The 25,739-nt window shown below is 47.7% G+C and overlaps 1 protein-coding gene across 4 annotated transcripts in view; it reads right to left on the bottom strand.

Moving 5' to 3' along the window:
- MYO5B (myosin VB) overlaps positions 1 to 25,739 on the bottom strand; it is a 310,561-nt gene that overhangs the window by 41,385 nt on the left and 243,437 nt on the right. For all 4 annotated transcript variants that reach the window (XM_081079088.1, XM_081079087.1, XM_081079089.1 and 1 more), the window contains exons 20-25: positions 24,017 to 24,173; positions 21,764 to 22,003; positions 15,633 to 15,866; positions 3,894 to 3,978; positions 2,280 to 2,428; positions 1,128 to 1,247 (exon numbers count right to left, since the gene is read on the bottom strand). In XM_081079088.1, the coding sequence (XP_080935214.1) occupies positions 1,128 to 1,247; positions 2,280 to 2,428; positions 3,894 to 3,978; positions 15,633 to 15,866; positions 21,764 to 22,003; positions 24,017 to 24,173 (985 nt within the window). The remainder of the gene's footprint in view (positions 1 to 1,127; positions 1,248 to 2,279; positions 2,429 to 3,893; positions 3,979 to 15,632; positions 15,867 to 21,763; positions 22,004 to 24,016; positions 24,174 to 25,739) is intronic.

Here is a 25,739-nt window from a genome sequence, read left to right as displayed (position 1 = left end):
TGCAGAACATAAATCCACTGATGGAAGACCTCAGGTCTGCACGTAAATGACCACGTATACAAAAAGACACCTGCGTGATACACCTGAAGTTAACTGAGGCCTCTGGACTTAAGCGAGTGCAATGGCAGCACCAACGGCCATAAGTGAGCATTTATTAAGTGCTTACTAAGTGCATACAGCAAGCAGCAAACCACGTCGAACTGTTCAACAGACAGACCTTTCATCCCGAGGCCCTCTGCTATCCTGCCATCCTCTACTCCATCACTTGCTATCTCTCATCATCCTTTATTTTTCGTTACAGCACTGAACAATCCCTGCAATTATATGACAAACTTCTTCCATCAACGGATTGTCGTCCACCTCTCTGTCAGGCAGGCTCCAGAGGGCAGGGACCCTTCTGGCTTGGTCACTGCTGTTTCTCCAGGACCTCCCAGCAGTGCCCGGCACAAAGACGCTCAAAACACATTTGTTTTTACAACTGTCTTTCCTTCACACCTATCTTCGTGTGCTTCATAAGGTTTTACGTGCTTGCGATTTTCTTCTTTTCAAAGGCCAGAGGAAAAATTGTGTGTCTGTGTACCTGTGACAAAATTACACCCAGACCATGAAGTCCACTGTGTGGTAGGTACACTATGTCGTGACTCTAAGTGGCAAAGCTACAGTCACTCAGCAATGTTGTTGTTGCCCTCTGAGTTTTATCCAGCTTCTAAGTTGGGGAGGAAAACGTTCTTGCATGTTTACCGCCATTACTGTACACACTGGGATACTAAGTGGGGATGATAAATTATATCTATTTTAATGACCTCCCTGTTCCTTTTTAGGCTAGCCATTTCACTTCTCTGCGATTGGTTCTCAGTTTTGCAAGAGGATTCAGGGCCCTACCTTCCTCCTTCCTTCCTGGAGAGCAGGTAGGGGAACAACAGTTTATTGTTTTGCACAATCAGTATTGTTAACTCCGGAGTACTGTGCATGAGTCCATTGCAGTCCAAGTGGTCCCACTGTCAGGAAGGAGGCCCGGGGCACTGTGGTTGCCACCACAGTCTAGCATGTAAATCTCTGGGGAGCCCCACACAGGTAATATCAACACTCCCTCGGGGCACAGCCAGCCAAAAGCCTGCCTGACTCACCTCCACCTGTTGGAGGGCGTCCTCTGTGTCTCCGACCTCAGATGTGGAGATGGAGGGGTAATTGGAGTCAGACTCTAAGCTACTCTGGTTTGATGGGTTCCGCCTGTGGCCTGGGGTTTGCTGTTTAAGGAGAAAAATGGGAAAACCCATAATGAACTCATGTTAACAAGAAGTATTACTTTTCAAAGAATAGTAGGCCCTAGGTTTGGACTTCTGCTTTGTTTGTAAGGACTCGGGTCCCTTGTCTCATAATGAAATACAAATTCCTAAGACAGACTCCAATTTCTCTGAGAACTCCCGGGGAACAAGCCTTATCGCCCAGTCTTGCCCTGAAAGTACACACACAGTCCTGCCATCTGCCTCTCTCTGGAAAAGAATGTTGCAAACCTGCCCTCAACAGCCCCAAATTCAACCTGCACTCCACCAATTTGTTTATGAAAACAGTAAATATATTAGAAGTAGAGGCTAACATTTATACTGTTCATTCAAAAATACCCCCCTTTTTTTCTTGTATCTGATTTGGCTTGAAGAGTGAAAATTAATCTTGGTAGGAAAATTTTAGATTTCTATATAGGTTTCTATTAAGCTTCTCTTCCTGGTTTCTATGCAATTAACTGACTCAGTCTTGTTTGAATATACATTCTGGAGGGAATGTTTATAAGGGGTACAAAGCATGGCAAATCCTGTAATGTGACAATGTTTCTATGTAAATGACTTCATCGATGACTGGGCGAGCCGATCAGACCCTGTGGGCCTCTCTGCAGTACGCAGTCATGAAGCTGCGATCGGAACTCCCGACGCCATTACTGTTTCAACACTGCAATGCTTCCAGAACAGGAAACAAGAACGAACACATCCACTTGGGTGGAATTTTCCTTAAGCTCCTGAGATCTTTCTGAGACCCCAAATTAGAAAAGGAGCTGTCCTTGGGCGTGACCACTGGGGCAGGTGCTCCCCTGTGTGATAACTCTGAGGAAAGGCAGGAATGGCCGCTGGAAGGCGATCCCGTTCACACAGCATAGATTTCCGGAGCACTGCAGCACATCAGTCAGCAGCACAGGGGCTGCAGCTGTGCAGGAAGCAGGCTCACCATGCCGGGGGTGGGGGTGGGGGGGTGAGGGGGTAGGGGGGCAGCCCAACTGGCCTCCTTGCCTTAATGATGGTCATCTCATCCCGAAGGTTGTCGTATCTCTGCTCCAACCGTGAATATTCCTTCACGAGGTTCTGGTACCGGGAACGCTCCTCCTCTAGCTCTTTCTTCATCAGGAGATTTTCCTTGACAGAGTTCTGGGCAAATTCATCTGGAAAGCAAGCACACGAAGCTGCAGGTTTCTTTCTGAATGAACTCCCTGCCCTTGCATTGATTCATGCTTTCTGATTAATCTCTTGTTAAAAGGCTGCCCACAGCAGCTCGAACACAGACACCTGAGGAGTTCATCCAGCCCTCACACCTACTGCAGAGCAAGGGAGACCTTGTTATGTGTTGAAGTCTTTAGAGAGGGGGAAACGGAGGACCCTGCTCTTGGGAAGTGGGGAGAGAAGTAGGTAGCATACATGACAGCTCCCTCGGTTCATGCACAAGCCTCTTTCGACAACTGTCACAGCAACTGCTGGAAGCATTCCTGACAACCCAGGTTTTTTTGTTTTTTTTTATATATATATATATATATTTTTTTTTTATTAATTTTATTGGGGTGACAATTGTTAGTAAATTTACATAGATTTCAGGTGTACAATTCTGTATTACATCGTCTATAAATCCCATTGTTTTTTTATATATATATATATATATATATATATATATACATTTTTATTAATTTTACAACCCAGGTTTTGTTCCAGAGTTTCTTCCGTATTCCTGATCTTTCCAGTTCTTGGAGTGCAGAGAGATTAAAGGAGATTTGAGGAGGTAAATTCAAAGGTTAGAAAGGAAAGGCAAAAAGATAACATGGATGGGAATTTTCCCCACCCAAACTTATTCTTATTAGTGGAAAGGAATAATTTTAAAAGGAAAATTAAAAACAGTTTAAGTTTTCAACAAGATTTCATGCTGGATGGGACCAAGCGCTTAGATGAGTCAATTCTCTTGTGGTCTGGGGGGCAAGAACCTGAGGGTGGGGAGGGGAGTGATATGCTGAAGGCCACCAAGTCAGGTGAGAACTGGGGTCTGAGGACCCCCACTGCTTCTCTTTGGGGGTTAATGGCAGTCCAGGGGTCAGCGGGTACTTGAGACAGTTGACCTGGATGGGACCCACGACCCTCTCTTCAGCAAATGATTAACAATGATCCACTGGGTAGAAGAAACCATGACAGGAACTATGGAGGCGAAAGATAAATTTAAAAACAGCAATAAGGACAGCTCTTAAGTGCCTACTATGTGTCAAGCACCATCTTAAGTCGTCCACTGCAGTATCTGCTCCTCACACGAACTCTCTGAGGTCTGTACCTTGATGTCCATTTTGCAGATGAAGAAACTAAGGACTCCAGTCATTACATGACTTGCTCAAGGCCACTCAGTAGCATACGGTCGAGTCTCCCTGACTCCAAACCCCATGCATTATCTTGTCCGTTATCCATGTGTCTCGCCACATTAAACCAAATGTCACAGGAGGATCATGAAGACCTCCCTTCTTTTTCATCTCTCTTCTATTAAAGCCCTTTCCCCACTGCGGTGCTCTGACTAAAACGCATGCTAGTCTTTGGGGAAAATCACCGTGGAAAAGAAATTCAAACTCAAAATGAAAAATCAAGTATTTTGCTACTTACCTTTCGACTGGCACAGGATTTGGCGGTTAAGCTGTTCTTTCTCATCTTTCAGGAGAGCGTTTTCTTGCTCCAGGTCTGCAACTCGCTGAAAGAGAGAACACCAGGGAAAATGTTCCCCTGTGAAGCTCGGCAAAGGAAAGGCTCCTTTTATGGGGTTTGAATTTCATCTGTTTATGTTTAAATGCTCTTTTTATTTAAGAAAACTGAATCTACCAAGTTGCTTTCATTTCAAAGGAAAAACTGTATACTGAAAGATAAATTCCATTAAAACAAGACAGAAGAGTTCACCACTGTTTATAGTCTTCCAATGCCCACAAAAACCTCATGAAAAGTCTGCACCAAGCGCCTATGCCTCGTTCAGGAACTCACACAGTAACAAGCTTTCTTGCATTTACTTGCTCGTCTTGGTAAATTCTGAGCTCTCAAATCTGAGTCTCAGGAAAACCCAAAACTCCCAAAGAAGATTCATCTCTGGTCTTCATCCCACTAGACCTTACTGGACCAGCACAGGCCAGATGCTAGGAAAGGAAAGGAGACTTGCTATCGATATTTAACTGTGCAGTCTAGTGTCTAGCTTCTGACGATACTGCCAGAGGAAATAGGAGGTGAAAAGAAAATGGCAGTCTCCTTTTGCTGGAGGCCATCAAAGGATTTTCCCCATAATGTCACATCCCCACCTTCAGGACATAGGTGAGGAAACGGTGCACTGTGGAAACGGGGCAGAGAAGGAGTGAGGACAAACGGTGCACTGCGGAAACGGGGCAGAGAAGGAGTGAGGACCGTGTGCCCCGGGACCCTCAAACCAGGCATCCAGATGTGAGCCCCACTTTCCTAGAAGCTGCCTGAACCATTTCAAGTCACCACAGGAATAACTCGTGATCACATGGTATGTGTGGTCTCAGGCAAAAACAATGAGCTTCACAGCCGCAGATCCCAGCTCCTCTACTCAGTTCCCCCTCCGTGAAACTGACACCCCACTCCCAGGGCTGTTCTCAGCACTAAATGAGATGGTGTGCATGGAGTACCAAGCTGCAGGTATTGCACGGAGCAGTTGGTAAGTATATGTAGATGGTTCTACATTACCTTCGCTAGGCACTAAATGGAAACATATACTTTAAAATCATTGGACCACTTAGCAAAATCTTAAAAGAAAAATTAATTTCTAATCTTCAAAAGTTCTTCAAAAAAAAAAAAAAACAGAAGAGGAGGGAACACTTCCCAATTCCTTCTATGAGGCCAGTCATGTCTTGATACCAAAACCAGTCACAAGAAAATCACAGGCCATTCTTCTATGAATATAGATGAAACAATCCTTAACAAAATACTGTCAAATGTTCATGATAAAAACGCTCCACAAAGAGAACGGAACTTCCTCAACCTGATAAAGGGCATTTACAAAAACTCAGAGCTAATATCATACTTTATGGCAAAAGACTAAATTCCTTTCCCCCAAGATCAGGATAAAGAGAGGAACGCCTGCTCTCACTAATACTATTCAACATTGCACTGGGGTTCTAGCCAGGCCGATGAGAGAAGAAAAATAAAAAGCATCCAGATTGGAAAGAAAGAAAGTAAAACTATCTCTACCTACAGATGATTTGATTTTGTACATAGAAAATCCTAAGAAATCCACGTAAAAACTATCAGAACTAATAAATGCCTTCAAGCTGCAGGTACAAGATCAATATACAAAACTCAACTGTATCTCAATACATTGCAATAAATAAGCTGAAAAAGAAATTAAGAAAACAATTCCATTTACAACAGCATCAAAAATAAGAAAATACTTAGGAATAAGTTTAACAAAAGAAGTGTAAAACTTACACCTCTGAAAACTACAAAATATTTTTGAAAGAAATCAAAGACGATCTAAATAAATGAAAAGACATCCTGAGTTAATGGACCAGAGGACTTGACATTGTTAAGTTGTAACACCCCTCAAATTAAATGCGACCCTGCAGGCTCCAGGCAGTCTTTATCAAGATCCCAGCCGCTTTGTTGCAGAAATCGGCCAGTTGATCCTAACATTCATACGGAATGTCTAAGGATCTAGAAGAGCTAAAATAACCTTGAAAAAGAGCAAACTGGAGGATACACACTTCTCAATTTTAAAATTTACTACGAAACTACAGTAATCAAGACAGTGTGATACTAGCCTAAGGATAGGCATACTGCCCAATGGCAAGAATTGGAATCCAGAAGTAAATGCTCGTTTACAATTCAACGAAGAAAGAATAATCTTCTCCACAACTTGGATTTCAACATGTAAAAGACAGAACTTGGACTCCTATGTCACACCCTAATACAAAAGTGAATTTAAAATGTATCAAAGACCTACATGTAAGAGTTAAACTATAAAATTCTTGAGAGAAAACAGAAGCAAATCTTTGTAACCTTGGATTAGGCAATGGTTCTTAGGTATACCACCAAAACACAAGCAACCAAAGAAAAAATAGTTAAACTGGACTTCATCAAAATTTAAAAGCTTTATGCTTCAAGGGACATTGTCCAGAAAGTGAAATGGCAACCCACAGAATAGAAGTCAATATTTTCATCTCATACCTGAAATATATAAAGAACACTTGCAACTCAAGGATAAAAAGGCAAATAATCCAATAAAAAATGAGAAAGGATTTGAATAGACATTTCTCCAAATGGCTAATAAGCACATGACAAGATGCTCAGCATCATTAATCATTAGAGAAATGCAAATCAAAATCACCAGTGGATACCACTTCACATGCAGGATGGCTAGAATAAAAAAAAAAAGACAGATAATAATAAATGTTTGTGGGAATGTGGAGAAATTAGAACTCTTATACTGCTGGTGGGAATGTACCTCGTAAATGGTGCAACAGCTGCGGAAAATAGTCTGGCCGGTCCTCAAATGGTTAAACACAGAGTTACCACATGACCCGGTAATGTCATTCCTAGGTACATACCCAGGAGAAATGAAAACCTACATCCACACAGAAACTTGTACATAAATGTTTGTATCGAATTGTTCAAAATACTCAAAAAGCAGAAACCCAAATGTCCACTAACTAATGAAGTGATAAAGTATGATACATCCATACAACGAAATACTACTTAGCAATAAAAAGGAATGAGGTACCGATACATGCTACAACATGGAGGAATCTTGCTAAGTGAAAGAGGTCAGCCACAAAAGGCCTGTGTGATATGATTCCAATTTTATGAAATATCCTGAATAGGTAGGTTTATAGAGACAAAAGTAGATTAATGGTTGCCTAGGGCAGGGGTATGACTGCTAATGGTACAGAGATTTGGGGGAATGTTGATGAAAATATTTTAAAGTTTGACTGTGGTGATGGTTGCAAAACTCTGTGAATATATATATATTTTTAAAAAACCCTTGAATCTTACTCTTTCAATAGGTGATTTGTATGGTATGTGGATTATAATCAGTAAAGCTGTTAAATAATCATTCCATGAATAAACCAATCTACCGTGTTTCCCCCAAAATAAGATCTAACCGGAAAATAAGCCCTAGCATGATTTTTCAGGATGACATCCTCTGAACATAAGCCCTAATGTGTCTTTTGGAGCAAAACTTAATATGAGACCAGATCTTATTTTCGGGCAAACACGGTGCTCAGCACAGTACTCTGTGCTAAGTGTGGCAAAAGATAAAAAGATGAGTAAGAGAGGCTCCCAGTTTGTGGTCTGAGTGACAAGCTTACCCACAGAGGATGCTGAACGACACAATGAATGACTTTTCTCTCTGGTTCAAGCCATCAGTTCTAGCCATCTTTGGTACATTTTACGATCTACTCCCCAACCTGCACAGAAAGAGCCTCCAAGACGACATCCTTGGTGGACAGTAGCACGTGCGTGCGCGGCGCTGAGCCTAGACGGTGTCCTACTGGGATTGCTCCCTAGGAGATGACGGCATGGAGCTGAGGCAGCGAGCAGACCACGCCGACCCGGGGGGCCCACCAGCACTCCCATCAGAGAAACACCTTTCAAACTCTGCTAGACCTCTTTGGCAGTAGAAGCAAGAAAGGAGGCTCCAGGATGCTGGCTGAAGGGCAAAACAGTGCTGTACCTTCCATTGTTTGGTGAAGTAATTTTTGTCCCTTTTAACTGGTATGTTAAAAAAAAAAAAGGTTGGTGTATCTGAAGCCAAGAGCTTAGACAGTCACAGAAATGCTTGTGAGGTTTGAATTTTAACTGGTTATGGTTAAATACCTTCTTCTTCCCTTCATCCTGGCTGTTAAGTTTACTCCCTTTTATAGAGACTTTTTAATCTATAAATATGAGTCAGGAGCACAGACTCCTCTACCCCTAGCATCACATAGAAAGGGTCTGGAGAGAATTTCAACAGGCACAAGGTCACTGGTTCTCCCCTCCTTACAACTCAGAAGGCACAACGTCCCACTTGCAGTGCCTCAGCTCCTCTGGGGGGCTGCCCGAGTTCTGCCAGTGGCCTGCTCTCTAAGCTCCCTACAGAGAAATGGCAGAAACACAACACTGTCAGAGGCTCACAAAAAGCTCCAAGCGTTTTCTTAATATTATCCAACTCCTTCAAATTTCAAGGAGTTTTCAATCTCCAAAATACAGCTCAAAACTGCCTCCCAGGAAAGTGTCCCTTCTTTGCCACAGGGCAGCACAGCTCCTTTCCACCCTCTCAGTTCAGACTGACATGGTCTCTCTCCTGTTTACCTGCGGATGTACAGCTGAGAGTTACAGAAGTGCGGTGCTGACCAGCGTAATCCTGACAGTCCTCTGGTTAGGAAGCACCGGTCTGACCCCTTTGGAAGACAGCTTTCCCGCCAAGAAGATTACACGCGCCTTCGTGCTCAGGGACTCTATGGAGAGTCAGGCAAGGGGCCACGTTCTGCCTCCAGACAGGGTACCCGATGAGATAAAGTGGGTAAAAAGGCACACACGTGTGACTAATTACACCACGCTGTTGTTCTTCGTCAATAGTTTATTGTCCATTATAATAAACACAACTGCTGTTTTGTTTAGAGAGAGTAAAACCTGATGTGGGGGTGAGGGTGAGGATGGAAGAGAAAGCACTGGCTGAGAATGTTGCTGTTTCTCATCAGAGGCTGCCACTCATTGAGCCTACTTCTGGCCCCAGGGGGACACAGGGCAAGGCTGTCATTCAGACACTTCCTGACTTGCTTCTCTGTGCCAGGAGCCGTACCAGGGGCTGGGGATACAAAATGAACAAGACTCATGGCAGCCACCTGAAGAGAGTGTCCAGTCTAATAGGGGCGAGTCACAATGAGAACACTGGTAAGGGCTCTGGCAGATTTCTACAAAGCTGGGTTTCTCAACTGTGGCCATTTGGGGCTGGAGAATTCTTTATTACGGGGAGGGGCTGTGTGTTCACTGTCAGAGGGTCAGCAACGTCCCTAACCCCCACCCACTGGATACCAGTAACCCTGTCCCGGAGCCCTCACCGTGCAGCAGGGGGCCACAGCTGTCACCCCTGCTCTCGGATGGAGGTCAGTTAAGGAGCCTGTGCTTTCCCCAGACACAAATACGGACTTCTTCAGAGGGCTCGTTTTATTTGTTTTTTGTAATGAATGTGTTTCTAGTTGACTAAAACATCGAGAATACATGTGCTCATTTAATCAAATAATTCAATTCAGGAGGCATATACAATAGGGGAAAACATTCTTTAAGTGCCTCTAATTTGCTATTAGTGGAGGCAGTTCTCCACCTAATGACTTCATGAGCGCCTTCGAATTAGCTTGGCAAATAATCCAAGCAGCTTGCAGTTTTCTTTTCTAGATGTACAAGTCAAACGGAAAACCACCCCCAAAAGAAACCATGTCAAGTCAGGCCTCGAGGGGGCCAGAAGTGGACGTGCAGGCCCGGAGGACAGGACTCCAGTCACTTGGGCAGGACCGAGGCTGTAACCTGTGAATTAGCTGACCACGGGTGGGTCTGTGAAGGGCCGCGGTACCACGGGACCGAGACTTTGCTTCCTCTAACCACCCTCCAAGTATGCAGATGGCTCCGAGAGCAGGTGGTCACCTGAGAAGGCTTCCAAGATCCCTCACCGTTCTCGTCACCTTCCTCTGAGCCTCCTGCAGAGAGTCACATCCCCCTGAAATGGATCACGTCCTGTGACCGGAGCAAATGGCATTACCACTAGGTGGGACCTGAAACCACCATTCCTCTGAACGATGTCTGAGAGCATGTAACTCCACTGCAAGCACCTGTGATCTAAGAGCTCAGCTGGACTCCAGTTCGGGAGCCCATGGCCAACAGCAAGTTACCACTGGAGTCTTCTGTTGTGATTGAGCCTCATTTCTTCCCTCCACCTTCCTCCAAAGCTTTGATTCACCAAGGCAGCCCTCCAAGGAACACAGCTTTGCTATGCTATGCCAAGCCATACATCAAAGTGGCATCTGGGAGCTACGTTTTCCCTCCTTGCCTGAACAATTCTGGAGGAGGGCCCAGTTCCTGCTCTTTAGTCAACAGCAGGAGGAACGGGTCCCACACTCAGCTCCACAGCCCAGGAGGACAGAGAATGCTTCCACAGTCACATTTCCCCAGGTGCTGGCCACCCCCAGCCTTCCCAGACAGCTAGCATATGGAGAGTTTGTTGGCAGACAGGGAAGGTGACAAACTTTTGCAGCCAAATGGCCTCCATTTTGCAAGTTGTCAGGGATGCAGGCTGCAAAAACCAGGGGTGTCAGCAAATAACACCTTTGCTAGGTTTTGGGAGTCATTAACCATCATTCAGCAGCTCCACTTTTTTGGGGGGGTGGGGGGTCTTTTTAACTCTTGCAGGCAGTTTTACTGAGGGTGTTTCTTCCTTCTAAAAGATTATTTGGGACAAATCATCAGAGCCAACTCTGGGTAAATCCTGTTACTATCAGTCTAATGTAGTGCTTGGTACGTGAAATGACCCAAATGCCCCAGCTCCATGCTCAAGAACGGCCTTGACCAGTTAATCTTTGGGGGCACAATGTACCTCTGGGGTTTGTTGTGTCTTGACTTGTTTTTTCAAATTGGGTATCTGCACTGTAAAAGAGATACATGCAAGGTTTCTAGCAGAAACCGTGGGACACCCAGATTGGACGATGACCACCAGGAAAGGCTCATCTGCCCCCTGTTGTGTCCTGTGTCCTCGATGCTGCGATTCTGCAGACCTACCATCTAGCAGAAAGTGACCAGTGTGGCCCTTGGCGGGATAACGCTTCTAGCTCTGCAAAATCCTGTGAAGGGTTACTTGCTTGTCCTCTGAGAATAAGGCAAATAAGCACAAATACCCTAAGTGATGGGAAGTTATTCAGTCAATGGGACATCCGTCTTCAAGCAGAGGAGAGAGAAGAGGAAGAGGAGCGGACAGGAAGTGCAGGGAGGATCCTGCAGAAACGAAATCTGAACTCACCTAGGACGCCTGGCTGCCTTCGGCACGTAACCAAGATAGAGAAACGAAACCAAGGCGCGGGGAGCTCTCTCACTGCTATAGGGAAGGGAGTGTCCGTCCCATCATTCGCAGAACAACCCCAAAGGGGAGTCATGGCACAGTCCAGACCCCGGATCAGCGTTATGGTGCTACTGTTGTTACTCAGCATCCACTGTGCCAAGACGAGGGGCTAGGGACGAGGATGGGGTCCAAGAAGGTGAAGGTAGAGCTTGTGAGCTCCCCCAAGTTACAGGCTAGCTGGGGGAATACTACGCTAGCATTTGTTGAGCTCTTATGACATTCCAGGCACTGTTATATATTTGCCTAACACCTTTGAGGTAGGGAACATCACTATTTGCTTTTAAGGAAACGAAGGTACAAAAACGTTAAAGAATTTTCCAAAAGTCACACCTGCAGGCAGGGGTACAGCTGGGCTATGCGCGGAGTCACCTGGGTCCAGGACTAGGACACTGCCACCCTGTCTCCTGACCCTTCACAAGGCTGACATATGAAGAAACTTGACGTCAGCAGCCTACAGCAGGCTTCAAATGCCCGGTTCCAACAGCAAGGGCTACAGGAAGGAGTTCGGCCAGGGGAGAACATGTGGGCCACGGGCTCAGTGCCTCAGTCCCGGCATCTCTGCAGTTTCATAGCTAATGCTGCCTTCAAGGTCAGAGGGTCTCTCCTGCTTTCACTTCTCCAACCTCCCACCCTTCTGCTCACATGGCCTACTCCCAGTCTACTCCCACCTCAGGGCCTGTGCACCTACTGCTACATGTGTCACCTGTTCCCTAGGACTCCACAAGGCTTCCCTAACATTACTGAGGTGTCGTCTCAGAGAGACTGTCTGCCACCATAAATGAAACCATACCTCTGCCCCTACAGGTCCCTCTCTACACCCTTTACTCTGCTGTATTTTTCTTTATAGCACATAACGGGTAATTTGTATTTAATCCCTGTCTGTACATTCTCCCATAACCCCCAAATATTTAAGCTCCATAAGAATGAGAAGAACTTTTTAGAATCGTTTACTTTTGCCCCACAGTGCCTAACAAATACAGACACCAATAAATATCTGTTGAATAAATGAAGGGCCGTGAACTTCCATGATTTCTGCAATGAGACACTGTATTCCATAGAGATGGGGTGGGGGTCCCCTTTCCAGCAACTATCAGCCTCCTTAGGAACCATGAACCCTGGAGCTGCTGAGAGCACAACTCTGAGTCTTAGCTGGCCAAAAGTCCTGCTCTGCACCTTTGGGGAGACTCCAACCATTCTGCTGCGAGAACCCCACTCCCCCCGTGCCCCATCACTTCTCTCTGCTTCTATCTGTGAAAACTGCAAGCCTTTGTACTGTAACTACCCAAGGTCACCAACTTGCGGCGGGTGGTTCGGTGACTGATAACAAGGTACAATGCACAACCCCAAGCACAGCAGTCTGAACACGCAGAGGCTGGGGGCAGCTTTTCATCCCTCACAAGGGTCAAGAACCATCGCTCAGAGCCAGGCATCTGGCTATGGGCTTCCCTTCCTCACCCACCCGCACCCCTGCATCAAGCCAGGCCTTGCTGGCACCACCAGGCAACCTTCAGAGCCTCTGTGTCAAAGGCGGCCCTGGGAGCCATGGCTCTTCCACTAGGGACACACAGTTCAGCTGCACCGGTCAGTCAGCCCAGCGATCACTGATAGCGTTACAAAGAACAAAGCACTCACCTTGCACAGGCTAAAAGGAAAGGAGGCTGAAGGTCTAGCTGCAGACGGCGCCGAGGACCACAACCAGGGACACCGGTAGTGAAGGGTGTCAGCTGGAGGCAGGGGTGAGTTCCTGCCCCGGGGGAGACAGGCTTCCCACACCTCCAGGCCGGGAGCCACGCAGCTCTCGACAATGACCATCATCAAAGGTGGGAGCCCACACTTTTCCAGGATGCCAGTTCCAATACCACATTCGCTGACAGCAATAGCACCCCCCCTGAGTTAAACACGTACCAGCAGTAGGCCCCCTCATTAGGCTTTCTCTCTCATCAGTTGTGCTAAAGGCAGAGAGGCCCCTGGACGACCCCGAGGGGAAACCAACTGTCTGATTATTCAGCATTTGTTAAGATGGGACATGGTGCCATTGATCAATGTCAAACCCTGACGAGGCCAGAAGATGAAAGCAGGGGGAAAAAGCCCCGTCCCCACTCGCGAGAATAAAAATGTTCTGGAGACCCTAGAGAAGAGAGCTTACTTCCACTTTTTCTCCTCCTGGAAAGAGGCAGGCACTTAATGAATCATCTTGTGCCCGTTTCTTCTCATGTTACTAGTTTGGGATTTGCTTTTGTTTGGGGCCCAGGAAGGTGCTGCTTTTCTTGTTCTGCCTCTGCGCCTACTGTCCCCCTTCTTGCAGGGTCCTTAAATTTTTTCATCTTGCCAGTTTCCAAGCTCTCATTGTATTTAAGACCTAGGTCAACACACTCCTTTCTAGGGAATAGTGACAATTTTTTTAAAGGAGAGAAGGAGGGAGTCCGCTTCTCTAGTTTGCTCTGCTGAGGAAGATTTTCACATACGAAAACCTGGATTCCCTTAGGTGGAGGCCTGAATATTTCACAAGTGCTCTGAGAGCCCAGTGCCCAAGGGGAAGCAAGTCAAGTGCTCTCTGTGGGGGCGGAGACAGGAGCCCCCATTTTGTGGATCTGCTGGGTAAACAGACGTCCCACGTGTCTCATCCGAGTGGCACGACAGGCAGGCAATTTGCTTTTCTATTTCTACCAGGGTCACCAATTCCAAGTCTCCAGTTCTAATTTCGGTATCTTCTCTCTGCCTTGGACTCCACCTTCTCACTTTTTGTTCACATGGACGGAAGGGTTACTGCCCATCATTCCCAAGGGCCAGACAACGAGTACGGATTTCCATGGTACATAGGAAACTCCCTTTTCACAGGAGTTTCCCAGCACCACACGCTTTATCCCAAAGCGACGTGGACTTCAGGCCTCGTGGTGGGCGAGCTGGCAGGTTTATTTGGGCAACACATTGGGGGTGAGGGGGCCTTTCTATGCCGGGATTCATGCACCTGGAAGTCCCATGCTGCGCTTTCTTCATCACATAATTCCCACATGGATCCCACCTGTGACCCCTGGGAAATCCCCGATGGGGCTAGAGTTCTGCCTGGGACAGGAAAATGATGGAAGCCCGTGAGCTGGCTTTGCAGGCTCTCATCTCAAATGGCAGCCTGTGTGTCTCCCAGTCGTGGCTGAGGCTCAGCCAGGAGAAGGTAGTGAGGCAGAGGAAGACATGGGCACCACAGAGCAGGCTGAAGTCCTTTTTTCTTCTAGAATGCAGCAAATCCCACCCCATGGAGTGGTCCAGCTGCAAGTCCAGAAGGGGCCTTACGATGACCTAGATTAGCTTATTTTTATTTTTTATTTATTTATTTTTAAACAGATGAGGGAACTAAGGTAAGGGTTTCCCGTGTGCACTCAGTGACCGCAGAGCAGGGATGAGAATCTGGAAACTCGGACGCCTGCCCTGGAACCCCCACTATGGCAACACTCAGTCTCCCCAATGTTGAAACACTCAAAGCTGTTATCCTAACAGTAGGAACATGGAATCCCTCCGTTCTTAGATTCTCAACCCTCTGTGACTCTCTAGTGATCGTGGGCACTAAACAAGTGGGCAAATGTGTCATGTAGCCCGTGGTTCACTGGAGAGATTCGGGAGAAAGCAGCAGTGTCCCAAGTCCGTGGAAGGCTCTCCAGTGGCACGTGGGAGGTCCCTGGTTTGAACAGATGTCTCGGGAGTGGAGAAGGGAATGTCTGTGTGCGACTTTTGAGACGGAGGTGTGGGGGCCTATCCCAGGAAGATCTATTTTATGGGGTGTGGAGTAAGCATGGAGCACACGTCACGCTCAGACTACGGACACTTAAACTTCCCAAATTGCGAGGATTTGTCATGCACAGGGACGTCTAGAGGTTGCCTATGACCCCTGCAGTGGTGCTGAGAAGAAGGCCACTACCTCTGGGCCACCTCTTTTGCCAACAAGGACTCAGGCCCCAGAGCTGACTCTGTAGCTAATTCTAGATCAGAAGATGCCCAAAGCCAGCCACGTGCAGTCCTCAGAGGGTGCGAAAGCGTTCAGCTAATGGCAGAAACTCAATCAACACCTGTTAGGGGAATGGCCACATGCTTCTGTGGGTTTCCCCAAACGTGGGCACTTTACATCTCAATGCAGAGGGATGGTCAGTCGTGGACACATGCCCCAGGGAAGCCCATGGCAATTTTACAGCTTGAAGAAGAAATCGCCTTGGGGAAGGTGCTCTGTTAGCCAGCCCACCACCAAGCCGCCCCTTCTGGCCTCGCCATACCTTTCTCAGCTCATCCTTCTCCCTGGTGTGGGCGTCCTCCAGGATCTTGCGCTCTGAGTGGGCTCTCTGCAGCTCGGTCCGCAGGCTCTCCACCTCCTCCTGCAGCCTCAGGCTGCTGTCCCCACTTTGGCTCTGCTGGTAGTGGGCCAGCTCCTTCTTCAGCTTCTCCACCTCCATGGTGTGTGTGGAAGTGACCACCGATAACTGCTCTGACAGCGTCTTGAACTCTTTGTTCTGTGGAGAGGGGAGAAGAGGTGGTGAGCGAGGTTATCTGGCCAAGAAAAAACACGAAAGCGATTGAAAAATGGCACTTTCAAAGTGGAATGAAATCTCACAATCACTGCAAGCTTGAGTGCTTTCCTGGCATCTCCCTAACAAAACTCTATTGTGGACCTAGGAGAAATACAGGAAAACAAAATCACCAATACTGACGATCAAGGAGCGGTTATGAGCAGTGGCAGAGCCAGCAGCTGGCTGACGGCACTTAGCTTTCTATGTCTGGCTGGACAGACAGTACACCTGGTTTTTAATTGTGAGAACAACATGGCTGGCTCCCTGGGTCTGCAGCCTTTGCTTTTCAGGATTCCCTGCTCTTTCCCACCGGGCCCTCCTACCCTTGGACTCGATGGCACAATGAGCTGCAACCTAATCTCTAGCTCTGAGACAAAAGACCCCTTCAGCATCCCCTCTTCCAAGGAGGCCCTCCACGCGGCCTCAGGATCCCTCTCACCACCTGTCAGCTTACCCTCTAAGACTCTGACTCCAGAAAATGAGGCCCTGGCAGAATTCAGCTGTGTTCTGGCCCTGCAGACAGGTACCTGATTACGCACCCACTCAAGTGAGTGAGAAGCATCCCCCCATGTGCCTGGCGCAGGGAGGGAGGGGGCCCGGGAAGTGGCTGGTAGATGAGCTCATGGGGATGAAGCACTGAGGACCTAGGGCCAGTGTAAACGTGGGTAGAAACTGGTCCTGCAGGAGCTGAGAGCATCAGTGGAAAGTGGTCAGCGTGGACAGTGGAGAGAGAAGTAGGGCTCTCCAAATAAGCAAGCAAGCAACAAACAGTCATTGATAATTCTTCACTGCTATTCTCTGCAGGAACACAAAGTAGAACAGAGCTATTGGCTAAAATACCAGTAAGCAGGGGCATCAGGAATCAATTATTAATTCAAGTCAGAAATTAAGTTCCACGGAGAGCAGTGAGGAGTAAAAGAAAAGCTGTTGGACCCAGCACAATGCCACACACACTGTGGGACCTTAGGGCTGGGACCTCCCTTCCTCAGGGCAGCACTGCACCAGGACTCATTGTCAGGTGAGCAGCATGTGGGCTGGATTGCAGCCCAGCTTGTCCCCACAGCCAGTTAGCTTGTGCAGTGCACAACCTGAAGAGCTGTACACAAGAGCCTCCGAATGGTTCCCAGCCAATGGCTATAGACCCCTGGGGGAGAAGGGAGAAAAATCACTGCAAGACAGTCTGCGTCGTGAAAAATAACACATAGTACTAGCACGTAATAAGTGCTGATTATGGGGCAGGCACTGTGCTACACGATTCCCATGTATTAACTCATTCGCTCCTCAGCAAATCCTAGGTGGCAAGGCTGATTCATAGCCCTATTTCACAGTTGAGAAAACTGAATAACAGAAGGCCAGAAAGCTATGACTTGTAACATACTATTTTTCAAATACATATGGATGCTTTTATGAGTCATATTAATTTAACATATTTACTGAGTACATACTAAGTGTCCTGAACCACACCTATTTAAAAGGCTGCTACTGACTGAATCCATGTTTGTCAATTTTTTCAGATAACATATATTTAAATATAGCCTTATATTTATAATGGTCTAAGAAACTTGACCCTCACTATAAAAAAAAAACTATAGGCGCCACTGGCCTAGTCACTCTACACTTACTAATGCTTAAGTAAACGCAGACTGGTCTAGAGCTAAGTTCATAGGTTACCTCGTTTTGGCTAAAAAATGTCACAACACAGCCCTAAACCAGGGACATTATAAGAAATGGTCCCAGGAACGTTACTGTATTTATTCCTGAAGGGTATTGTGAAGGATATGGCTTATTACATCACACGTTATGAAAACCCACAGGAAAACTGTCAGCACCAAGGACAGCTCCCACCCTCCTAAGCTGTTTTATTTCTCCTTCATATAACTCTCAGGAGACCCTCTTTCCTTCTTTCTGCTGTTTTTCTGAGAACTACATGGCACTATTGTGTTTCTCTACTTGGGTGCACAAAACCTTAGACATGAAGGTTGGGTGCTAGCCTTACCCTGGTTTTACTTTTCAGTTTCCTCTCTTGCCGACTTCTTGGCAGTAGGGATGCTTTTAAAAACGCCACCACTCCCAGGAGTCTACGGTGCTGCCTAGAGTTGGAAACCACTCCTTTAGCCATGTAATGGGATCAGTGCATTTTTGAGCTAAGAGTTACCTTAGAAGTCGTAGGCCAGTCCCCTTTGAAGAACTTGGGGCTCAATTGGAGATTTGGCCACGATCCCAAACCATCAGCTCTGGTTGCAAACATAACTGAGACAGAACTTAGGCCTTCATCCAGCTGGGACTTGGTCCACTATTTTGTGCTGCTCTGACAAATATTCAGAGATGCCCTCACCTTTGTCATCCCTGGAACACGTGTATCTTCTCCTTCTGGCTTAAGAACCTTGTGTGTCAGGGAGCAGCCTGAGTTGTCTTCAGGCATTACAGAAAGAACAGAAACCCATTCACTTCCAAATGGCTGGGCCTCTCTGCTAAGAGACTGCAATAAATCAAGAATCTCTGAAATCCTGGTGCCACAGATTACGCTGATACCTCCTCTAATGACAAAGAGCCAAGCATGTTCTATGACACCAGGTCACACACCCCACTGTAAAAGGCCAGCCAGTCCAAAGATGATGCTGTCTGTATGAAAATGAACCTAAAACGACGCTAAGTGTCTCCTGTGAAGTGAGGAATTCTCAGCTGTCTCAAGAGCCTCCCAATAGACAGGTATCTTACAATTTGGTCAGAGATGGCAGAACATGCTCGGGAACTACACTGCCAAATTTTAGTTCCAGTGCTACTTACTAGCTGTGTGATCTTGGGCAGGCTACTTAACCTCTCTGTGCCTGTTTAAAATGAGAATACTACTATCTCATAGGGCTGAGTGAGGATTAAATGAGTTACATATGAGAACAGTGCCTGGATCATAATTGGGCAACACGGGGAGGGGTGCAAGAAAGCAAGAACTAATCCACCCTCCTTGCCTCTTCTGATCACCTCTGCACGCAGGCACCCTGCCCAGGGCAGGTAACACCTGCCACCACTCAGGTGCTTGCCAAGCAGGAAGCCTAAAGCAAAAAGCTCCTTTTAAAAATAGGTCTTTTAAATCTGCTTCTCTTTAATGTTCAAGCACATGGGTTGTAAAATACCAGATTTATTTTTAACCTCTCAAGTCAACTTGGGAAATCAGCAAAGCCAACACAGGGCCCCATGGTGGGAAACCCAGGGCCCCATGGCCAGCAGGGTGCAGTGGTGCCAACAAAGCCTACATGGCCCTCTGACCACACTTTGCTCAGAAAGTTAACTAGCAAAATTTGACCACCTAAGTCTTTTCTGGTTAGATATCAACAGCCACGACCATAATAATAAAACCTTGGCCACCACTGTGCTTGCGTTTTTCTAATGGCCAGTCCCAGAGGCCAGACCTCTTCTGTTCCGTCCTGGATGTGCCTTCTCCCCTGACCTGGGCATCACTGCAAGCTGACCAGGGGCAGGTACCGAGTGTCCTCCACCCTCCACTGTGCTTTCTGTCTTGCTTCCCCCTAAAGAGCCAAGCCAATCCGGACACTGTGTTCACTTCACACGGAGAACAAAAACATCCAAGGTGACAATCTCTTTCCAGGAATCCTGCTCTTTTATCAGAACAGAGAAGCAGGAACATTATACTGCTATCTCTGCACTGCTTTTGGACTCTTGTTCTGGGCAGCTGCCTATAGTATAAAACGGCTCATTTATTTTCTTGCCATATTGGGGTTATGGGAAGCTTTAAAATTGCTCAGCAAAGAATAGGTACAATAAAATCAAGTGACCTCGAAGGCAATGCCTGGTGGCCCCACATCTAACGATTCCACTTTCTCCATACCCCCACACCATGCACATGCGTTGGTGCTCTCTCTCCCTCTCTTCCTTCTCAGGAGGCACCTGAAACCCTCTGGGCCCTGCAGGAGCCTGGTCCTCTGGTCATGGTAACACCCTGTGGGAGCAAAGTAACAGGGAGGCTACTTCCGATCCTGGGAACCCAAGCTAGCACATAGGAAAGGACAGGAAGGGACCAGCACTCGAGGGGTGTCTGAGGTTAACACAGCAGCATCGCCTCCTTACGGCTGTGGGTTAGAAAGACAGTAGGCTTGGAGTGCTGCTTCTAGAACTTCCTAATTCCATGTCCTTGGCGAGGTATGTGATGTCCCTGATCCACAATTTCCTCACCTGTAAAATGACCTCACAAAGACGTGTGAGGATCAAATGAGAGGGAACACAAAACACCTGTCACCTCGGGGTGCTCGGGGAATCATTACAATAGTAGGTGCTGTGGGACCCGTATCGGGGTCACATTGCTCCCTCGTAATACAGCATCTGATGGGTGTCAAAGTCACCCTCTGGTCACTGAGCCTAACAAAGCCCAGAAGTAGTCAATCAAGTTCTGAAGAGAAGACTGGACCTTGGGGCCACCAAATAGTGTGTACATGGGTGTGTGCATGCACATGGCACGCCCCATCTTTCCAACCCGAGGGAGGACTCCAAGGCTCCAGTACTTGTCTCGGGTCCCTCATGGCACCTGCACAGGTCCCCAAACCTGCAGGGACGTGATCAATGACTTGTCACTTGTGTGGGTCACTTTTATGAGTCATGTTAATTTAACATATTTACTGAGTACATACTAAGTGTCCTGAACCACACCTATTTAAAAGGCTGCTACTGACTGAATCCATTCACTGACAAGGATGGGACGGCAGCCAGCGCAGAAAGACAGAGAAGAAAGCTTAACCATAGTATCACTGACAACCATTTCCCATGTTTCCTACTGCATACACATCAGATCACTCTTCTTATAGCCCTATCAGCCCCATTTTATGGATAAGAAAACTGAGACTCAGCTTGGTTAAATCAATCGCTCAACTTCTAAGCAGCAGAGTTGCATTTGAATTGGATTCTTTCTGATTCCAAAGCATGTGCTCTTCCCAGCACACAACCCAACAGAGAGGCAGGAGAGCCAAGTGGTGAGAAACACAGGTTCTGGGCTCAGACAGCTAAGGTTCAAGTCGTGGCCCCGCCACGGTCACCTGTGTGACTTGAGGAAGTCACTTGCCCTCTCCGTTTCCTCACTAGTCAAAAGAGGATGACATTTACCATCCTGTTGTAAGGATTAAAAGAGTTAATACAAAGTACTAGGACCATGCCTGGCATGCAGTGACCCCTCCACAAACGCCCGCTATTGTGATGACACCATGCTTCCTCTACAAGGGCAGGGAAATGTGACTGGGGGCTAATGTATTAGCTTCCTCTTGCTGCTGTAACAAATTACCATAAAGTCAGTGGCTTGAAACACTACAAGTCTATTATCCTCTAGTTCTGGAGGTCAGACGTCTAAAACGGGTCAGCAGGGCTGTGCTCCTAGAGGCTCTAGGGCAGAACCCATTTTACTGATACCCATTTTCCAGCTTCTAAAGGCTAACTGTATTCCTCGATCACGGCCCCCGTCACTCCAATCCCTGATTCTGTCGTCACACCTCCTCCTCTCAATCTGACCTTCCTGCCTCTCTCTTATGAGGAAACGTGTGAATATACTGGGCCTACTCAAATAATCCGGGATAATCTCCCCATCTAAGGTCAACTTAATCACATCTGCAAAGTCCCTTCTGCCGGGGAAGGTAACATATTCACAGGCTCTGGGGATTAGGACACGGACATCTTTGGGGCTGTCATTCTGCCTGCCATTCCTGCCGAGAGGGGTGACACCCTGAGGACATGTGCTCTCTCTGGGGTGCTGGCACGTGCAGGTGCCTGAGGGAGCTGTGGGTCTCTCTCAAACACGCCCTTGGAGCCCCCCACAGCCCCGGGTGGGAGCTCCTCACACGCACCTGGTCATCAATCTTCCGCTGCAGCTGGACCACCTTGTTCTCCATGCCCACATTGAGGCGTTTCAGGTGCTCTGCGGAGCGGGCCTCGATCTTGAGGGCCTTCAGCTCTTGCTTGGCCTTGAGGCTCCGGAAAGCGCACTGGATGACAATGGCCGCGCCCCGTAGCCGCAAGAAGTGCCTGCGTGCCGTCCAGCCCCGCACGTGCTTCTGGATGATGGTGGCCTTGTGCTCCCGGAGGACCTGGCAGGGGACAAGTACATACTTGGTGGGTTTGCACTGTAGGTTCAGACACTGCCCGGGGGAGGTGAAAGTCATGGTCAGCCTCGGTGATAGGAGATACAGAGAGAATATGCCTCCCTATGACTTAAGGCTTTGACGGCCATTTGTTTTATGAACACCTTTTTACTACTATTTCCCCGAAAATAAGACCTAGCCGGACAATCAGCTCTAATGTGTCTTTTGGAGCAAAAATTAATATAAGACACGGTATTATATTATATTATGTTATATTATATTATACCTGGTCTTATATTATAGTAAAATAAGACTGGGTCTTATATTATTTTTTGCTCCAAAAGACTCATTAGAGCTGACTGTCCGGCTAGGTCTTATTTTTGGGAAAACAAGGTAGGTTCTGCAGCCTGTGTGCCTGCAGGGAATACGCTGTCAAACCATTGTTTTTGGTTTTTTGTTCATTTGTTTTATTGGTTAGGAAATGACAGTCTGGAAACCTCAAAGTTGGAGGGGACTAAAGATTATCTAGCTGATATCTCCCCATTCAACAGACTTGGATCCCATCTTGGTGACAGGGAGCTGGGGCAATGAGGTGAGATTCTCGGGAGTCCATCATGGGCTAATAATGGCTTACAGGTATAACCTTGCCTTGTAATTCACTGTGTTTTCTTTCTTCTTTCCTATGTTACAAACCACTCAGAAAATTAAGGCATCATCAATATTCTCATCCTAACACCCTGCAAAATAACTGTTTGTGGAATAAATGAAGAAATAAGCAATCACCTTGAGAATGACATGCCCAGTACCACAGCTCTGAGACGGAGCTGGTTGGAACCTAGTGCCTCCCAAATACCACCCGCTCCTGCCATGGTGATGTCACAGAGTTGTCACCAGTCTCCCAGGAATATTCACAGAACCATTTCCTACAGGTCTGGGTTTCTCCACGTATTACATCAGGTGCTCCACCTGGCTGCCTGACTGTGTTTGCTTTCTCATGGTCAATTTAATGCCTTCGTTTTATTTGGAAAATCATGTCTTTTCTGATCACAGAAGGGAGCGATGTTCATTTTAGAAAAACAAGAAACCATTTTAGACGTTTTCTTCCAATCCGTCTTTCGTTTAGCTTTCATGTGGTGTGATTTGGTGGAAGGGAGGTATCCTGACGTGGGGCTACCTAACCAGGTAGTTCAGCTTCCCTGGATACGGCCCAGCAGGGAGGAGGTCCGAGTTCCTCTCCTGACTTCACCTTGCTACTCTGTTACTACTATGAAGGCACTACACCTGCTGACGCCTACTATCATCCCTGGTCTGGAGTGAGTGAGCCTAACATGATTCACCAGGCTGGGCCGTGGGCTGAGTGCCCTTAGGGTGGTGACTCAGCTTCTCCAAGCATCTGAGCTGTCAAAGGGGTCCTACCTGTGATGGTTACTCTGTCAACTGGCCATGGGGAGCCCAGGTTAAACACTGTTCTAAGTGTGTCTGTGAGAGTGTTTCCAGAGAGGTGAGCATTTGAATCCGTGGGCTCAATCAGTAAAGAGGACTGCCCTCCCCATGGTGGGTGGGCCTCATCCAATACATCGAGGGCCTGAAGAGAGCAAAAGCTGGAGGAAGGAGGAATCTGCCCCTTTTACACTGCCTGCGCTGGGATGTCTCATCTTCTCCTGCCCTGGGATGGGGACTTACACCATAGCCTCCCGTGGTTCTCGGGCCTTCAGCCTCCGGCTGAATAACATCAGAGGCTTTCCTGAGTCTCCAGCTTACAGCAGGCAGATTATGGGGCCCCTCCGCCCCATAATCACTGAGCCAGTTCTGCATAATAAATCTACACACACCCACCTACCATGGTTCTGTTTCTCTCGGGAACCCCAATACATGGGGCAGGATTTAGTGAGAGCAGAGTTGTGATATTACTTAGAGAAAATTTAGGAGCGCATAACAAATGTTCGTTGGTGACAATCTGCCTGCGGCAGCGTTAGCTCTGAGTTTGCAGCCTGTGAGTCCCTCGGGGCGGCTACACACCTGGCAGTAGTGTCTCCGCACAAACATGCCCCGCGTGAAGGCCTGGATGACGACGGCTGCCGCGCGGACCCTGCGGTAGGCCAGGCGGGCCCTCCGCATGCGGTACTGCTTCTGGAGCACCACGGCCGCCCGGATCCTGCGCAGATACTCGGCCAGCCTGGGGAGGGACAGAGCGGTGGGCCATGCGGGCAGCGGCCTCTGAGCTGGTCAGGGACAAAGCGCCTCCCCATTGGCCCTGCCTGGACACCCCCAACTCTCATCACCCTGACCGACTGCAGCAACGCCCTGGGCACTTGAAGGTCAGGCTCAGGACAGCAGAATTGGCTTCCTCTTGTTCAAAAAGTCTTTCCACAAAATTGAAACACAGTTCAAGTCTGACCAACTCTATGAGCCTCACTGGCCCATTCTCCTCGCTGCAAGCTCCTCTGTGCAATCTGGGAAGTCCTCACGGATGTCACATGGTGACACCTCTGTTTGTCCTTAGGACCTCACTAAGCCTGGAGATATCGATGATCCTTGCACCCCTACCTACATCTAGTACAGGGCCTGGCCTAGTAGACACTTGGGAAATACTTGCTGAATGAATAAAACCGTCTCAGGCCTGCACCGATCTGTTTCCTCATCTCCCCAGCCCTTTCTGCCCGGGACGCACTACACGTGGCCCTGACTTGCCCGTTTTATGTCTGCATTCCCCATTGCATACCCCCAAAGACGTAACATCAATCTAACACGTCTTACCCTCCTTAAGGGCTTTGTTTGGTGCCAGACTCATCACAAGTGCTCAACTGGAGACTCAGACCACTGAAAGCTAGGAAGGCCTTAGAAATCATCTAGCACAGCCCCAGAGGAGGAGGTAACCACCCAGCCCCACCGGTCCACCGGAATGAGTTTGATGCCCTATCGGCTCTCCCTGTGTACTCTCTTCACAGGTGGGCCCTGGTATCCACTGGAATTCAAACTCCCTGCAGGGAAAACACAGGCCAAGTCTGTTTTATAGCCTCACCATCCGGGGCCTAAGGCAGAGGGTCATGAGTGATGACTTAAGTGTTGATACTACAGACACTCTTCTCATTTCTACAGCTTTTGTGCCAGAGATCATCTCTCACCTGTTCGGAAGTAATTAATGGCGCTCACCGTCTCTGGTTACATTCGAATAAACAGCTTACTGCAAAGGCCATATGTGAACAGGAGCAGTCTTCTAAGTTTACGACACAAAGGATGCCTGCTCTGGGCTTATAACTCAGGGGCTCTCTTGTGGTTTTTTTATTTTCATAGTCAAGGAAGAGGTGACTGAATTGCACTGGCTTCCAAGTGCAAAGATTATTGTCTCTTCTCCAAGGAAATCCCTATTTGCGGAGGTCACTGATTTTGAACCAGGGTTGGGTCCGAAATCTGATGACCAACGTAAAGGCCTGGGGTGGGTCTCACAGGACGCCATGTCCTCCACACCCATCTCAGTGGAGATGCTCAGACCACCTGAGCGCTTCATCAACCCAGGGACATTAGTTAGGAGGAGAACACTGAACACTGAAGTGGTTTCTCCTGCACGGTGCTCGGCAGGGCAGGGAGCTGGACTGGCATCCTGGCTCTGCCCCTAGTGGGCCGCTTGTGGTTAGACGAGTCACAGCTCTGTGCCGACTCAGTGCAACAGCTCGTACAAGGGACCTACCAGGACCCTTCCAGCCCTTACGGTCAAACTCCCAAGGGACTTTTAAGTTGGTGG

The sequence above is a fragment of the Rhinolophus hipposideros genome (genome assembly GCF_964194185.1).
Source record: "Rhinolophus hipposideros genome assembly, chromosome: 17".
Lineage (NCBI taxonomy): Eukaryota > Metazoa > Chordata > Mammalia > Chiroptera > Rhinolophidae > Rhinolophus > Rhinolophus hipposideros.
This window is presented reverse-complemented; position numbering and strand designations above follow the sequence as displayed.